The 18512-nt window shown below is 42.5% G+C and overlaps 1 protein-coding gene across 4 annotated transcripts in view; it reads right to left on the bottom strand.

Moving 5' to 3' along the window:
• Positions 1–18512, bottom strand: part of POLA1 (DNA polymerase alpha 1, catalytic subunit) — an 874681-nt gene that overhangs the window by 122550 nt on the left and 733619 nt on the right. For all 4 annotated transcript variants that reach the window (XM_033948024.1, XM_033948022.1, XM_033948023.1 and 1 more), the window contains exon 36: positions 12683–12779. In XM_033948024.1, coding sequence (XP_033803915.1) covers positions 12683–12779 — 97 coding nt within the window. The remainder of the gene's footprint in view (positions 1–12682; positions 12780–18512) is intronic.

The raw sequence follows: 18512 nt of genomic DNA, 5'->3' as shown, positions 1-18512 counted from the left end.
GCGACCGAGATATTGAGTTCCTCAACTGAGGAGAATGGTGTCTGTGAGCACTACTGTCCACTGGGGCTGATTGAGACTCACTCCCTGAACCATATTGAAAGACTGGAGCCACCAGTGTAGGCTGCATTGAATTAATCCCTGGAGCGGGATCAGAGAGTCCAGATCGTGAATCTGTGGCAACCACCGCTGAAGAAACACATAATGAAGAGGACAAATGTGAGCCCGAGTGCACCGGACCAATCCAAGGAAGCCACCATGGACCCCAACACTTGCAGAAAGTCTTGCACCAGGGGGCATCAACAATCCATCAGAGAGCGAATCTGCATCTGCAATTTGAACACCCTGGCCTCCAGAAGGAAAACTCTCCCCAAGATGGTGTCAAAAAGAACGCTGAGATATTCCAAGCACTGAGACAGAGTCAACCGGCTCTTGGACAGGTTGACCACCCAGCCCAGGGACTGCAGAAACTCCACAACCTGAGCCGTGACCCAGGAACTCTCCTGCAATGACTCTGCTCAAATTAGTCAATTGTCCAGATAGGGGTGACCCAAAATGCTCTTTTTGCGCAATGCCACTGCCACCACAACAATAATTTTGGGCAACCGCATCAAAACTGCTTTTAAGTACAACTTCCATCTTACGATCCTGAGGGTCTCTCAGGGCCGAGCCACCTTCCACCGGCAAGGTATCAAGTTTCAAGTTTATTAAAAGATTTGATTTGACTGCAAAATCCAAATCCAATGCGATTTACATTTAGTTAAGAATTAAGTTTAAAAAACAAACGTAACAGGACAATTGGAACTATTTTGACAAACAAAACATGTGAAAAAGGGAGTAAAAAAAAAATTAAGGATTAAATACAATTCATAAACAAATGAAAAGGGATAGGTAATACAACAAGAGCTTGAGGAGGGTTACCCACTTAATTTTCACTTACCAGCGCTGCTAGTTGACTGTACAGTATCCTAATATAATAGAATTTAAATGATTCAATTAAAAGCGTCCTTAAAAAGCCAGCTTTTTAGAAGACTTTTAAACTTATTAAGTAATTTTTCTTCTCTTACATTGATCAGGAGCGAGTTCCAAATCTGAGGGGCTGTAACAGAAAAAATCGTGTCTCTCCTATGACTGCACGCAATAGACGAGACCACCACATCCACAACAGGAGACTTAAAGATTTCTCTATTCCCATCAGCACTACATCCCAAATATTCTGAAGCATAGGGAAAGAGCGATAAAGGAATCCCCAGTCTCGGCAGTCCGCAACCCCAAATCTGACAGAACGCCAGCAGATGAGGAAACTTCATCATGGGTGGCAGGAGAGGCCCAGACTTCACCACTGCCTCCTGCGCGCATAGGAAAGCTGGACATGCTGACACCTGAAGATGGGTCCCTTTGAGATGGCCAAAACATTTTGTGCATCCGCCAGTCGTATCCACCGCTCGGCGCCCACATAAAATGCACTTGTTCTGCTTTTTGAAGTGCTCATACTGAATGTGCCAAAAACCCACGCACAACAATGCCGAATAAAAATGGAGGCCTCAGGATCACTTTATGCTCCTTTTATTTCTTGTATCTTTTTTTTTTTCAAACTTCTCACAGCTAAACTAGCTGTTTCAAGACAGCAGACCCCACAGGCACTCTAAACTATAGTCTGTGCTGAACAGGTAGCCAGGCGTATATTTGAGGCTCCTCTATATTCAGAAAACCTGGGGAAATGGGGGAAGGGACTCAACCCTTCTGAGTGTGGCACTCTCGTGGTCGGTGGGACCCTCGAGAGGGTCCTCTAAGCTCTGTCTAGACAGAAAAAGGGACAAGAAAGATTCCTTAAATCAGATCCAATAGGCCCAAAACAAACCTCAGCACAGACTGCACAATCTTACCACTCTACCTGCTGGAGACTGAGAAAAGACTGATTGTAATAGGGACTGTACAGCCCACTTATACTGTTTAGTGTCTCAGTCTCCACCTACTGGCAGAGGAGCGCAAACCATCCGTTTCTGTGCCGGTCTGGAGGGACACTAAAGAATAATGTTTAAATGATGTAGTAGTAGTAAATAAAAACTTTTTTGTTGCAATTCATTTGTTTATTAAAATAGCTTAATTTGCGCCAGGCAAGCAAAAGAATTGCAGGAGCTCTAAGGTGTACTAACAGCTTATAAAAACCAGAAGCAAAGCGGGAGTGGCTGGAGGTGAGGCTGACCAGAAGAGATCTTCTTGAACACTAATAAAGCCAGGAAGTCGCTTGCCTGGTAGCTTAAGAAGCTGAGGGCAGTGCGAATGAACAAGGAATGCTTCTATAAGACACGGTATGCCCCAGAAATAGATGTTGACCCTCTGGAGGTCAGTCACTAAGTGAAAGAATCAGGCCTTAATAAAATATCGGAGAGATATAAAGTAGTATTAGAACCATTCAGAAAGAAACGACAGGTGGGGGAGAATGCTTTCTTAGCAGATAAGAATATTTCTCTGATGAATATTTACTTAAGTTGTTCAGTGGGGTTCAAAAAAGAGAGTTGCTGATGTCGCTGACATCTACCCCCCACCCCTCGAGCAGCTTTTTTATTTTATTTGATTGCATCATGTAAACCGCTTGGACCAGCGGCATAACAAGATTAATAAACCGTAGTAAGAGTTGGGAAATCCACAACCACAGGCAGCAGCTGCGCTGTTCACTCTCCTTCCCGCACTGAAATCGTATTGCAAGAGGGGACCAATCTCTCTCCTTCTATTGCAGTACAATGATTGTGTACCATTATGGAGATGAGGGGTGCCAAGTCGATTGTGATGTACCTTTGTTTTCTTTCCTCTCAACATATTGTATTTCTCACCCATGCTCTTTTTGTATCTCATTCTTTGCCTTTAATCCTCAGATTTAACCTTTATTTTTAATGTAAACCACTGAGCGGTATATCAAGATTTAAATAAACTTGAAACTTTGGAGATTTGCGAGTTGTATTGTTGGGAAGGAAGGGAAGAAGGGTGACGTTGCACTGTTTGGGAGGGGAAGAGCAGAAATGGGCTGCATTCTTTTACCTATGGATCATGCGATTAATCGCACAATTAAAAATTTTAGTTGATGTTACAGCCCTAAAAAAACAGATTCAAAGTTCACAGCAACCTAGTAGCTTCTAGGACTGCTTGAAAATATGTAAACAAGATGTAGGCTTAATCTCCAGGCAGCCTGTTCTCATTGGCTGAGCAAAGGAAAAAGGCACCGAGAAACAATTAGGAACAGCAGGGATAAATTCATACATTTAATATGCAGAATTTCTCCCAATGTTACATATTTAAAAATAAATATTCACTGTATGGGAATTTCAACCAAAATAAAGAGAACTTCAGAGATCATTTGGGCAAATTCCCTTTGATTTTGGCTCTTATTAAATCTTTTGGGAGGTGCTGGCTCAGGGTGATCTAGAACAGTGTTCTTCAACCACCGGTCCGCAGGGCTGGCATGTGCATCGGAGCCCAGACAGTGCTCTTCAGCCACCAGTCCATGGTGCGATCAATGTGGTGTTGTCTTCGGGCTGGCTTCCTCTTCCTCAGTGCTGCAGTGCACAAAGCCATGGGCAGAGGCTCCCGTCCTGCGCCTGAACCGGAAACCTTCTCTCTGATGTCATAGGGAAGGCTTCCAGATGAAGCGCGGGATGCGCGAGGAGCCACTGCCCATGGCTTTGTGCACTGCAGCACTGAGGAAGTGGGAGCCGGCCCAAAGATAACACCAGGGGGCAGGCCAGAAGGCAAGGCACTTTTTAATTTAGTGATTGATTTACATCTGCTGTCAGTTCAGGAAGAAATGCATTTGTTTCTTTTCCTCTGGGGTTGTACTGCATGCAGAGTCTTCCACCTTAGGGTTTGTTTGTATATATTAGTACTTTTAGCTTTTGGCCCCCTATTTGCATAGGGGTTATCTGTGTTCTGGTAGGAATGAATGTTGAGAAGCATACAGTGTGCTTTGTGTAGTTTAATTTTGTGGTTAACCATTATGTGTTGTTAATATGATTATATTTTGTATGTGTGTGTGTGTGTGTGTATGAAAAATGAATGGAAAAAATGGTGTTACAATTAGTACTCTTATGGGGGCAGGGCCTGGGGCGGAGACTGGGTAGAGATGGGCGGGGTTGGCCCACGACTTAGCCCAGTGTCCACACAATAATTATTTTATTTCCGCCGGTCCATAGGTGTCAACAGGTTGATGAACACAGATCTAGAAGACAGATTACTCTCATCAGCTGGCAGAGATTCAAGAAACACCTTGCAAGATATGATTAGGAAATCTGATCAGAACCCAATACTGAACGGATCACTTTTCCACACAGTCCCCATGCAACAGAGTGTCCATGTTTTCGACTATTTAACATAGAAACATAGAAATAGACGGCAGATAAGGGCCCACGGCCCATCTAGTCTGCCCACCTTAATGTCCCTTCCCTTCCCTTTGCCCTGTGAATAGATCCCATGTGCCGATCCCATTTTGCCTTAAAATCAGGCACGCTGCTGGCCTCAATCACCTGTAGTGGAAGACTATTCCAGTGATCAACCACTCTTTCAGTGAAAACGAATTTCCTGGTGTCACCTCGTAGTTTCCCGCCCCTGATTTTCAACGGATGCCCTCTTGTTGTCGTGGGACCCTTGAAAAAGAAGATATCTTCCTCCGCCTCGATGCGGCCCGTAAGATACTTGAACGTCTCGATCATGTCCCCCCTCTCTCTGCGCTCCTCGAGCGAGTATAGCTGTAATTTGTCAAGCCGTTTTTCGTATGGTAGATCCTTGAGTCCCGAGACCATCCGGGTGGCCATTCTTTGCACCGACTCCAGTCTCAGCACATCCTTGCGATAATGCGGCCTCCAGAATTGCACACAGTATTCCAGGTGGGGCATTTCACTAGCTCTGTTCTGCTTATCGTGCAATTTTACAATTGCCTGTAATTTTTTATTTTCCCTCATATAAGGAAATCATATTAGAACTGAAATGTAAAGGGAAAACATTAGCACGTGCTATCAACCTGCGATAGCAATTTTTAGCACGCTGCTCCCGACGTTCGAGTTCCTATGAGCATCGGGAGCAGCGCGGGCCATTCAATGCAGCTCCCTGCGCTAAAAACTGCTATCGCAGTTTGATAGAAGAGGGCCTGTTTCCTATACTAGAGCTCTATATATGGGCCTATGAAAAAGGATGTATTAGCTTCACTGTGAAGTTATCAGTTTTGTTAAAATCACCTTGCGATATAAAAGTCGTAGTTTTCACAAGATAAATAAATGAAATACATACTTGTATTATGTACAGTATGTGCAACAAGGCAGATTTAAACCCAGAGCTTGAAAAGAAAATTTACCAATAGGTAATGAAATACAGAAAGACACAAAAATTATAAGATGCATTACAATCTGCTAAGGTGACAGAAATGGACGGAAATTAAACAGACAATGCTAATGTCTCTCAAGGGTCAATACACCAAAAAAATGAATTTTGATTATATTCTCATATCACCTAAAGTATAATCAGAAGTGTCAGTCAATACCATCAAGAGTTCAATATTAATTAAAGGATATGCTTTAAATTTTTGGAAAGTACTACTAGAAAATGCAGAAATCCTTCGTATGGCTGAACAATGAACACGATTAATGCTAGCATGAGGGGGGAAGGAGAGGTCAAACAGGGCAGTTCCAGTGGTCCCCTGTCTTCCCCCTCACCTGGTTTCAAGTTTATTAAAATTTTGATAAAATGCAAATCAAGACTTCTCAGCCTTTTACAGTTTGTATTAAAAAGGGGGAAACAATGAACAAATAAGCACCAATTAGACAACACTTCACAAGCATAAAACAAAAGGAAAGTGGGGAGAACTACAATTGAAAAGCAAAGAAAACCCAATGGGGAAGCTAGGGAATAAAGATTATTAGACAACCCTGGCTGTTTCCAAGTCTATTCAGCAGTCACATGCATCTCGGAAGAGGGAGCGCCCTAATATGAGGTGGCAGGGTCGTAATTGCAAATGAAGTGGCCTGACGTTGAGAGGAGGATCTTAGAAGGTTCTTGTGGATAAACTAACTAAACTAAACCTTAAGTTTGTATACCGCATCATCTCCACAATTGTAGAGCTCAGCACGGTTTACAGGAATTTAGTATAAAGATGAAATACCATAGCGGGAGGTTAGCCAAGTTTTCAGATGTTTTTGGAATAGTTGGAAGGAGCCCAGATTCCGAAGTGGGATAGTAAGGTTATTCCAGAGCTCTGTGATTTTGAAGGAGAGGGATGTCCCTAGTTTTCCTACATGTGATACGCCTTTTAATGAGGGGAAGGAGAGTTTGAATTATGGGGTGGATCTGGTGGTATCAGGATTCGAGAAATTCCAAGATAGTGGAATAAGGGGAGGAAGGATGGTTTATTAGTATTTTGGGACTTGAAGAAGAGAATAGCTATTTTGTATATAATTCGATGTGAGATTGGTAGCCAGTGCACACTTTCAACAGGGGGGTGACATGGTCTCAAGCTCCCTGCCTCACCTTTTAAAATTCAAGGGAATTGCAGTAGTTCTCAATTGCTGCCAGTGGCCTCCTCCGAATTCTTCTTCCATCGTGGCCTATCTCTCTATGAAGCTAGTTTTGTTTCCGGTTCAGCGAGCTGTGACGGAGGCCTCTGGCAACGCTTGGGAATTGCTGCTGTGTAGGTTCTCTCAATCCTGGTATAGGATAACTTTATTTTATTTATTTATTCAATTTTTTTAGCTCAGAACGGGTTACAAATGACGTACTTAAACATTTTTCCTGTCTGTCCCAGCAGTGGAGCAAAGGAGGATTAAGTGACTTGCCCAGGGATTCAGGGAGCAGCACGGGGTTTGAACCCACAACCTCAGGGTGCTGAGGCTGTGGCTCTAAACACTATGCCACAGGGTAGGAAGAAAAGGAGGGGGGATGACGTTATATGTGAAAGATCATATAAAAGCCACACAATTGCAGGATCTGCAAAGTAAGGAAGAGGCATCATGGGTCAGTCTGGAAAGAGGGAATGGAAAATGTATTTACGTTGGAGTGATATACAGGCCTCCTTCACAGACAGAAGAAGTAGATAGAGATTTAATAGTAGACATTCAGAATAAATCTAAAAAAGGGGAAGTTTTACTAATAGGTGATTTTTTAGGGAGATCCTGGATTTTCTACAAGGAGAACTGTTCCAGCAGTTGGTAATGGAACCCACGCAAGATGGGGTCATACTGGACTTAGTGCTTAAACACGGGGAAAGTATTTTTGATGTTACTGTGGGTGATCATCTGGCATCCAGTGATCACCTCATGTTGTGGTTTTATATTAAGAGAAAACAGGAGATCTCTCCTTCCTGGATCGTGGAAGGCAAGAAACAAGCAAAGAAGGTGACTGGTTGGTGCTCAACCACCTTTACTCGACACGATCGTGTTTTGCCTGCCTTAGGAGTCTGATTATATGAACTGAGGCGAGAGATATACTTGATGGTGAAACTTTTCTTCTAGCCCAGTGTTCTTCAACCACCGGTCCATGGACCAGTGCCGGTCCACAGAAATTTCCTGCCGATCCACAGGGCCGGCATGTGCATCAGGCCCAAAACAGTGTTCTTTAACCACTGGTTTGCGGTGCGACTGATGCAGCGTTATCTTCAGGCCAGCTCCCTCTTCCTCACTGACTCAGTGCACAAAGCCACAGGCAGCGGCTCCTACGCACATCCTGCGCCTGAACTGGAAGCAACATCAGAGGGAAGGCTTCCAAATGGCCCACAACTTAGCTCAGTGTTCTTCAACTGCCGGTCCGCAGACCAATGCCGGTCCACCAAATAATTATTTTATTTCTGCCGGTCCATAGGTGTAAAAAGGTTGAAGAACACTGTTCTAGCCTTTAAAAAGACTCTTTTTATTTGCCTAATGGCAAAAGAAATATGATTTAATTGACAGCAGTTGTTCAAGAGTTCATTTGCCAGCTTTACGATCCGCACACAGTGTTAAGAACATAAGAATTGCCACTGCTGGGTTGCTGGGTCAGACCAATGGCCCACTGTGTCCAGCAGTCCGCTCACACGGCGGCCCCTAGGTCAAAGACCAGCGCCCTGAGACTAGTCCTACCTGTGTACATTCCGGTTTATCAGGATCTTGTCTAACTTTGTCATGAATCCCTGGAGGGGGTTTTCCCCTATAACAGCCTCAGGAAGAGCATTCCAGCTGCAATCACCTTGGAAAACGAAACTGAAAACCAACAACTGCTGTCAATTAAATCATCTTTCTTTTGCCATTTGTTTCATGGTTTAATATTAAGACAGACGTAGAGAGGGCTCATTCAAAAGTAAAGGTTCTAGACTTTAAAAAACTAACTTTGTTAGATGGGGGATTATATCAAGGAATTGTTGTCTGGATGGAAACATCTGGAGAAATAGGAAAGCAGTGGGCAAAACTGAAAAGAGCTATTGTTAAGGACAAACCATTTTGGAAGTGACGTCAAAGGGAGAGCTGACGCTTGCACGGGCAGTAAGTTAGAGATGGTGCTCGTGCTGGGGAGCTAAACAGGTACCGGTTAAAGGAAGAGGAGTGCAATGCAGGTGTAAAGAGCCTTAGCCAATAGGGAGGAAGAGGAGGAGATAGTGGATGCTGTGGATAGGCAATTTGACCTTTATCTGCCATCATGTTTCTATAACCATAAAGCTCTATGACCTCACAATGCATAGAAACATAGAGTGTGACGGCAGAAAAGGGCCGGCGGCCCAACAAGTCTGCCCACTCAAGAACCCTCCCTCCTCGAGAATCTATCTTTTAAGCATTCCTCTGGAGTGACCCCACCAGACGGTCCCATCGTCCCTTGAAGTCGAGCGTGGTACTGGCCTCAACTACCTGACGTGGAAGACCATTCCATCGATCAATTACCCTTTCGGTGAAGAAGTATTTCCTAGTGTCCCCATGAAATCTTCCCCCCTGAGTTTTAGCGGGTGCCCTCTTGTCACCGTGGGACCCATAGGATAAAAGATTTCTTCCTCCGCCTCAATGCGGCCCGTGACGTAGTTGAATGTTTCTATCATTTCCCCCCTTTCTCTGTGCTCTTCTAGAGAATATAAGCGCAGCCTGTTCAGACGTTCTTCATATGGGAGATCCTTGAGTCCTGAAACCATCCTAGTGGCCTTTCGCTGAATCGACTCCATTCTCTTCACATCCTTTTGATAATGTGGCCTCCAAAACTGAACACAGTACTCCAGGTGAGGTCTCACCATGGATCTGTATAACGGCAGTATAACTTCAGGCTTTCGGCTGATAAAGCTTCTTCTAATGCATCCTAGCATTTGTCTAGCCTTTGTTGACGCTTTCTCCACCTGATTGGCAACTTTCATATTATCCCGGATGATTACTCCCAAGTCCCGTTCTGCTGCAGTTCTTGTTAGGTTTTCACCATTCAGGGTGTACGTTCTGCATGGATTACCTTTACCAAGGTGCATTATCTTACATTTTTTGGCATTAAAATTCAGTTGCCAAGTACTGGACCATTGTTCTAGTAAAATTAGGTCCCGTTCCATGGTGTCAGGCATGGTTGCGTTGTTAGGTGCTGCCGCGCTGCCCACAACATTGCATAGTTTAGCGTCATCAGCAAATAATGTAATTTTGCCTCGAAGTCCCTGAGGCAGATCCCTTACAAAAATATTGAATAGTACTGGGCCTAAGACCGAGCTCTGTGGTACTCTACTGGTCACTTCCGACATGTTTGAGGGAGTACCGTTCACCATCACCCTTTGAAGTCTGCCGCTAAGCCAGTCTTCTACCCATGCTGTTAGTGTTTCTCCAAGGCCCATCGCGTTCATCTTGTTCAATAACCTCCGGTGTGGGACACTATCAAAAGCCTTACTGAAGTCTAAATACACGATGTCCAGGGACTCTCCCTTATCCAGTTTTTTTGTCACCCAGTCAAAGAAGTTTATCAGATTGGTTGACAAGACCTTCCCTTAGTAAATCCATGTTGGTGGGGATCCCTTAGTCTTTCGTCATCCAGAAACATGTCCAATCTGTTTTTGATCAACGTTTCCATAAGTTTACATACTATTGATGTAAGACTCACTGGTCTGTAATTTTCGGCCTCTGACCTCCATCCCTTTTTATGGAGTGGAATGATGTTGGCAGTTTTCCAGCCAAGGGAACTTTTCCCTTGCTTAAGCTCGGCTAACGGTTCTGCTGACATCTTCAATTCCCGAAGTACTCTGGGGTGTAGATTATCTGGGCCCATAGCTTTGTTCACTTTTAGCTTGGATAGCTTGTGGTAGACATTGCCTGTGGTAAATGCAAAGTCCCGGAATGGGTCCTCCGAATACCCCTTTGTCTGTAGCTGAGGTCCGGATCCTGGCGCTTCGTGGGTGAAGACTGAGCAGAAGTAGTTATTGAGTAGTTCTGCTTTGTCTACGTCCGAGTCCACTAAGTTACCGTCAGGTATTTTTAGGCGCACAATACTGCTTGAGTTCTTCTTCCTGTCACTAACGTACTTAAAAAAGGTTTTATCCCCTTTTTTAACCTGTCTTGCTATATTTTCCTCCATCTGGAGTCTGGCCTCCCTGACTGCCGTCTTAACATTTCTAGATTTTGCCAGATAGGTTTCTTTAGCTTCCGGCCTTTGCGATTGTTTGTAGGTTATGAATGCTTTCTTCTTTTGCTTTACTAGTTCTGAAATCTCCGCAGAGAACCACTGTGGTCTATTTTTTCTGCGCCTTTTGCTTGAGGTTTTTATGTAAATGTTGGTTGCTTCTTGTAGGGTGTAAAGAGTCTTAGCCAATAGGAAGAGGAGATGCAAATGTTAAGAGCCTTAGCCAATAGGGAGAGGAGGAGATAGTGGATTCTGTGGATGGGCCATTTGGCCTTTAGCTGCCATCATGTTTCTATAACCATAAAGCTGAATGACCTCACAATGCAGGTGTAAAGAGCCTTAGCCTATAGGAAGAGGAGATGCAAATATTAAGAGCCTTAGCCAATAGGGAGAGGAGGAGGAGATAGTGGATGCTGTGGATAGGTCATTTGACCTTTATCTGCCATCATGTTTCTATAACCATAAATCTCTATGACCTCACAATGCAGGTGTAAAGAGTCTTAGCCAATAGGAAGAAGAGATGCAAATGTTAAGAGCCTTAGCCAATAGGGAGAAGAGGAGATAGTGGATGTTGCAGATGGGCAGAGTTTATCTGCCGTCATATTTCTATGAGCTAAGAAAGTTCAGTTGAGCCTGCCTATTTTCCTTGAACTGAAAAGATGTCCTATTTGACATAGATCTAAACTCTAGGAAACATCTAACTTAACTATTTTTCCATGTTTGTCTGAGGTACTGAGTGCTGTTTTCACTGTGCTGCAAGTGCACCTGAGACCTGAGCTGATAAGAATTCAGTTTACAAACAAATAGAAATTTACCTCTAGAAATTGTCATTCAGTCCCTCAAATAAAACATGAGAGAAGATTCTACTCACTTGGAATTCAAAAAGGCAAGTTTGCTTCTGTTTTATTTTATTTAATGTAAACATCCTTAAGAAAAAATACATGTAAAAAACACAAACAACATAAGCGACCAGCGCATACGCAAAAGTATCTCCAACTTGCCTCAAATCTATACCGACTCAATTCTCTAACACTCTTATTATTCTTGGCATTATCATCGATAATAAGTTCACGTTCCATCAACAGATTAAAAACTACTTTTACCGGCTAAGAATGATCCTCTCTTAACATTCTACTACACTCCCTGGCAATTTCACAATTTGACTATTGTAAACCAGAAAGAAATGAAATTACAAATTATCCAAAATACAGCAATCAAATTTGATCACCCTTCTAATAAAATCACATTGGTTGCCATTCACCTATAGAATTATACTTTTCACAGTCAAAACAAAAATTTTACATTTCCCAGGACGTACAGGCATATTGATCATTCCTTACTGCTCTTCCACATCACTTAGATCTAGTAATCAACATCTCTTGAATATTCTGTCCCTACGCCATCTTTTCTATGACACGACCCGGAAAAAGATCTATTCAGTAACAGCAGCAACACTTTGGAATTCCATACCACTGAACTTGCGGAAAGAAACCACTATTGACAAATCTAAATCAAAATTAAAAACTATTTTATTCAAAGATGCCAATGATCAGTAACAGCCAGACTATCAAAGAATAACATCGAAGGAAGAACATATCCCTCCTACTGTACCCACCTTTTTTTGTTCTTCTATCCAATCACAGATTGTATTTCCACCCCCTTTCCATAGGTGTCAGTACGTTTGGTTTTTGTCTCTATTTTAAGTAAAGTTTCCCCATTAATTTTAAATTTTATATATTTTCCATTGTATACTGCTTAGACAAACTTTTTTAAGCGGTGTAGCAAATTTTAAATAAACTTGGTAGTAATGATGTCATTATATCACTGGGCAGCAGAGGGCGCTGGCCAAGTAGTGCAGAAACTACAGCTCCCAGGGTGGTCCTCAGGCAGGGAGGATGATATACAGTATACCTGAACCTGGGAACAGTTCAGGGAGATCACTGAGCGAGAAAGGCGACCTCCTGATTTTAGGGCAGAGCTGTGGGAAAAGGACTGATGCCTGGAACTGTTTGGCTGAGGTAAGCCCAGCTGTTTGTAAAGTATGAGGCAAACTCAAAGAATAAAAAGTGTTTTGTTCTTACGATCTGGTGTTTGATCCCAACCTTACCTTTTTCTTGCTCAGTAAGAAGCTTCTCCAATGCATAATCCCAATCGTAAATGAAGCGAAAGAAGCACAGCTGAGTATACAGGGCCTTATCCGGATACTGCAATATAAACAAAAAAGCCATGTTAATTTTAGCAAATGGGAAGATAATCAAAAGATGGTACACAATGCTTATTGTGCAGCAGGAAAAGAAAATATTCACTTTTTGGGTAAGGTTGTTTTAAAACATAATTGTCCTATTTAGTGCCGTCCAGTAACTGGGAACCAGGGCTCAATACCCTTGTATAGGATGACTACCTGGATGGTCCACAAAATAGCTGCCTCAACTTCTACTGCTATTTACGGGGATGATGTATCCAAGGAACTTCAGGCTCTACCTGGAAAGGGCTGGATTCAATGGCATTACCTCTATTTTCTATAGGCCATGTAGTTCTCCCCTCTACCCTAGTGTATCAGTATGTTAGTGGGTCATATCGTTCGTGTCCCCCAGATTTTACTTGTACTCCACTTAGAAATTCGATAAGCAGAATATCAAAGTTTTAATAAAACTTGAAACAGTGCCCTAGTAAGCAGCACTTCTCCAGACAGAAGCCACTCTTACCAGGGTAATTGCCACTGAACATCAGACCATATCTACTTTTGTAATTTCACGCCGTCAAAAATTACAGAGACTAGGGGACACTTGATGAAGCTACAGGAAAGTGCTCTTAAAACCAATAGGAATTTTTTTCCACTCAGAGAATAGTTAAGCTCTGAAATGCGTTGCCAGAGGATGTGGTAAGAGTGGATAGTGTAGCTGGTTTTAAGAAAGGTTTGGACAAGTTCCTTGAGGAAAAGTCCATAGTCTGTTATTGAGAAAGACATGGGGGAAGTCACTGCTTGGAATATTGCTACGCCTTGGGTTTTGGCCAGATACTAGTGACCTGGACTGGCCACTGTGAGAATGGGCTACTGAGCTTGATGGACCAGTAAGGCTATTCTTATGTTCTTGGGATTCCATATGACATCATACATAATAGGAGGCCAATATGGACATCTAGTCCAGTATTATCTGGGGAAATTTGACAGGAGAATTAAAGAAGAGAAAAATGTCGGCTTGTCTATTTTTTTAATAGAGGGATACATCCGTTACGGCTACTGACGAAGACAGCGAAACAGAGCTCAGTCGAGCGATAACAATATTCTTTTTGGGATTCAGCTAAGTTTTTTATTGCCTTATCTTTACATTTAGGATTGCAAGATACTAGTTTTCATAAAGTTAATGACAGAGTAGTCTGTGGATTAGTAATTAGCAATTTTAATTCTTTCTCACTCAAAAAAGCATTAAGTTTTTTTCATAGACACATTTATATCTTTTATAAGACTTTATTATGTATGAGGCGGACTCATTTAGGCAGTAGTCTGGTGCTTGTCACCTATGAGTCGTCAGCCTGGGGAATGATTATTGCAGGTCTTAATATTATTCTCATTATTTGTCAATGAATCTAGACACAGGTGTCTGTTTTGAGAGTAGGAATTGAAAAAGTCCTTTGTCAATCATTTGGCTTCTTTCTATCATACATAATACACATGAATCATACAATTGACAGATACATATCATCAAGCAAAAAAAAAAAACCTAGAAAATGTCAATATTATCAAAAAATGAAATATAACAGAGGAACCAGAGCAGATTCGAAAGAAGCATCTACAAACAGCTTCATTTTCAGCAACTTCTTAAAGCAGTTCATAGTCTCAATTGACCACTAAGCTACTTCCAAAGAGACATTTTCAGTTTCGTTGTCACATACCTTATATTCTCAGCTGTTCATGCTACTAATCTCATGCCCCTCTCAGATTGTAGTGCTCTATTCGGTCTTTAAACCTCCCAGAGAAACTGAAACCAACAAGGTGCAGATTGATACAGGATCTGGTGCACCAAACTGAATCCTTTGTTCAATGAAGAACATAAGAATTGCCGCTGCTGGTCAGACCAATGGTCCATCCTGCCCAGCAGTCCGCTCACGCGGCAGCCCCCAGTGCTCTAAATGAGTCCAGTCTCACCAGTTTAGCATGAACTTGTCCAACTTTGTCTTGAAACCCTGGAAGGTGTTTTCCCCTATAACAGACTACGGAAGAGCGTTACAGTTTTCTACCACTCTCCGGGTGAAGAAGAATTTCCCTACGTTTGTACGGAATCTATCCCCTTTCAACTTTAGAGAGTGTCCTCTCGTTCTCCCTACCTTGTCTTTCTCTACTAAGTCTATTCCTTTCAGTATTTTGAATGTTTCGATCATGTCCCCTATCAGTCTCCTCTTTTCAAGGGAGAAGAGGCCCAGATTCTCTAATCTCTCGCTGTACGGCAACTCCTCCAGCCCCTTAACCATTTTAGTTGCCCTTCTCTGGACCCTTTCGAGTAGTACCGTGTCCTTCTTCATGTACGGCGACTAGTGCTGGACGCAGTACTCCAGGTGAGGGCGCACCATTGCCCGGTACAGCGGCATGATAACCTTCTCGGATCTGTTCATGATCCCCTTCTTGATCATTCCTAGCATTCAGTTCGCCCTTTTCGCTGCCGAAGCACATTGTGCAGATGGCTTCACAGACTTGTCGATCAGAACTCCCAAGTCCCTTTCCTGGGAGGTCTCTCCAAGTACCGCCCCAGACATCCTGTATTCGTGCATGAGATTTTTGTTCCCAACATGCATCACTTTGCACTTATCCACACTGAATCTCATTTGCCATGCCGATGCCCATTTCACAAGCTTGATTATGTCACGTTGCAGTTCTTCGCAATCCCCGTGTCTTCACTATTCTGTGTAATTTCGTATCGTCCACAAATGTAATCACCTCGCTCGTCGTACCAATGTCCACATCATTTATAAAGATGTTGAACAGCACAGGTCCAAGCACTGAACCCTGCGGCACCCCGCTGGTGACGCTCTTCCAGTCTGAGAATTGTCCATTTACCCCCACTCTCTGTTTCCTATGCTTCAGCCAGTATTTAATACACATGAGAATTTCACCCTTGATTCCATGGCATGCAATTTTCCGAAGTAGTCGTTCATGTGGAACTTTGCCAAACGCCTTCTGAAAATCCAGATATACAATGTCGACTGGGTCGCCCTTGTCTATCTGCCTGTGCAGCAAGTTCATCAAATAAGATCTGCCTGTGCTGGCTGGTCCTCATCAGACCGTGTCCGTCAAGGTGCTCAATGATGCGGTCCTTTATCAGCGCCTCTACCACCTTTCCCGGTACCGAGGTCAGACTCACCGGTCTGTAGTTTCCCAGATCTCCCCTCAAACCTTTTTTGAAGATCGGCGTTACATTCACCACCTTCCAGTCTTCCGGAATCTTTCCTGATTTGATCAACAGATTGGCTATTAGCTGAAGCAATTCAGCTAGAGTCCCTTTCAGTTCCTTGATGACCCTCGGATGGATGCCATCCGGTCCTGGGGATTTGTCACTCTTAAGCCTATCAATCTGCTTGCATATCTCTTCTAGACTGACCGTCAACCCTGGCTTTTCAGTATGGGAGTTATTTATATTTTTTAAATTTATTCATTTATTTAGCCTGTCCTCCCAAAGTAGCCCAGAACAGGTTACTATGTTGCTATATTACATTCACAGTATAAGTAAGACAAATTTTGGTGGGAAAAACAAACTTGGTGTACACAGAGGTATAAATTTCAGTTTTTACAGTATAGTTATAATATACAGATTTGGAGATATAGACAGTGGACATAGGGTGTTTTAAAAATTGCAGCATTTTCCGAGAAGACATAGCCTAACATAAGGTAAAATAGCTTTGTAGGTTTGTGCGCCATTGAAGTATGGTGGGTTTTTGGTCCGGTGGTCCGACATAAAGGTCAGTCAGGGATGCAGATGTAAGCTAAGGAGCTGGGTTTGTAAAGAGGAAGGTTTTCAAGGCCTTCCTGAAGTTGCATAGACTGTTTAAAGATCTGACAGATGGGGAGATGATGTGCCATAATATGTGGTGTTCTTGTAACCCTACTAATCAGCCTAGCTGCTGAATTCATCAGTACCTAACTGTAATGCTTTCACTTTGTCTTAGCCAATCCCAGACAAAACGTAACATAAATCTTTATTTATATACTGCAAAAGCCTTTCGGTTCGAAGCAGTTTAAATGGTTGAGGAGAGTCAGCGAACTACATCATTGGAGAAAGGACTGAAAATTGTATAGATCACAAAGAGGGAGTTTAAGCAGGATTTGATAAGGAGGGAGTTAGGATGCAGCAACATGGAATATCAATGGGTTGGGAGTTTTTCCATGGAGAATTTCAGGTGGGTCTTCCGGTTTGGAGAAGAGGAGTGTTTTTAGGAGCTTTCTGAAGTGCATGCAAGTCGTTGATCTTCTGACTAGTTGGCTGTTTTGGAATAGATTAAGGGGCTTATTTTAGAAGCATCACTACCCCTTAAGTGGCATTTCCAGATGTTGCCTGTATATATGTGCCAAGCAGTGATTTTAGAAAGCTGCTGTTTACACATGCAGAGATTTTAAGAGGACTTGGTGAGGGTATGATTTGGGCTGGGCATTCCTTTTGTGAAATGAGGCATATTTGTCAGGTTTTTCATTAACGCATAGCCATGCTCGGACTTTGAAAAAGTAACTAGGGATTTGAAGGATGAATTAAGGGAATCATTCTCCTTAATCCTCCATTATTTATTTCTGCCTCAATTATGGTAATATATAGAAATAAAATAAAAACATAAAGGAAATAAGGTGATATCATTTTCATTGGACTAACAATGCATTTTACAATTAGCTTTCAAAAGGTAACCCCTTTTTTCTTAGATGAAATAAAAATTATGGTCTTACTACATAATTGAGTACACTTAAGAACATAAGAATTGCCGCTGCTGGGTCAGACCCGGAGTCCATCATGCCTAGCAGTCCGCTCATGCGGTGGCCCTCTGGTCAAAGACCAGCACCCTGAGACAAGTCCTACCTGTGTACGTTCCGGTTCAGCAGGAACTTGTCTGGGCTGGCAGAGCCTATGACTCGATTCCATTCTCTATGCTCTGTGCAAAATGGGCCTTCGGGTCTATTATTGATTTTGTTCATAGGTCCCACTATAATGCACATTAATGTTTAGCACCACTAAGGAAGTCCAGCTCTTTGAGGACTTCATGTGAGGTTTCTAAGAGCTATTCTTGGAGTTATGTTTATGTGCAAGTTGGAAAACTAATGCAGACAAGTTATTTTGCCCCCAATCAACGAGCACCGAAACAGCCCATGCATTCTTTCAGTTAGTTTTCCTGGGCCACTGAAAATCTTCCATATATGTACTTGAGTAAAACTGTAATTATGAATCTCTATATATGTATATATAAATAATCTGGCTCCCACAGAACACTGATAAGAGACCATTTTGCCTCTTATTTGATATTCTGTGATATGCATCATCATACCATACACTAGTTATTTTTAGCGGATTCTGATTACTGTTTCCTACAAAGGGTGGGGGGGGGGGAAACGGAGGCGAGCAATGAAGTTATTTGTTTAGTTTTTAAGATTCAGCAGTAATTGCTGGTACACATCTCCTTGACTGCACACATGCAGCAAGTTGAATAGAAGACTGGAATTACCTCCTTCATAATCGTTTGTTTTGATAACGTATTGTATGTGGAGATGATGAGAAACAGTTGCTGTCAATTTGATTAGCCATTATATTTTTATGTTAATTGCCATTATTGGGTCCATTCTGTTTAGTGTCACCATAGAAGCCATACAATGTTAGCATAAATAACAAATTGGAGTAAATTAGGAAGATATATTTTTTGCCAATTCATTTTAATTGCCCCTCAGTCCTTCCGTTGGTTAACGCAGC

The sequence above is a fragment of the Geotrypetes seraphini genome, chromosome 6, assembly GCF_902459505.1.
Source record: "Geotrypetes seraphini chromosome 6, aGeoSer1.1, whole genome shotgun sequence".
Classification (NCBI taxonomy): Eukaryota; Metazoa; Chordata; class Amphibia; order Gymnophiona; family Dermophiidae; genus Geotrypetes; species Geotrypetes seraphini.
The sequence above is the reverse complement of the archived record's forward strand: the minus strand, read 5'-3'. Positions and strand labels throughout refer to the sequence as shown.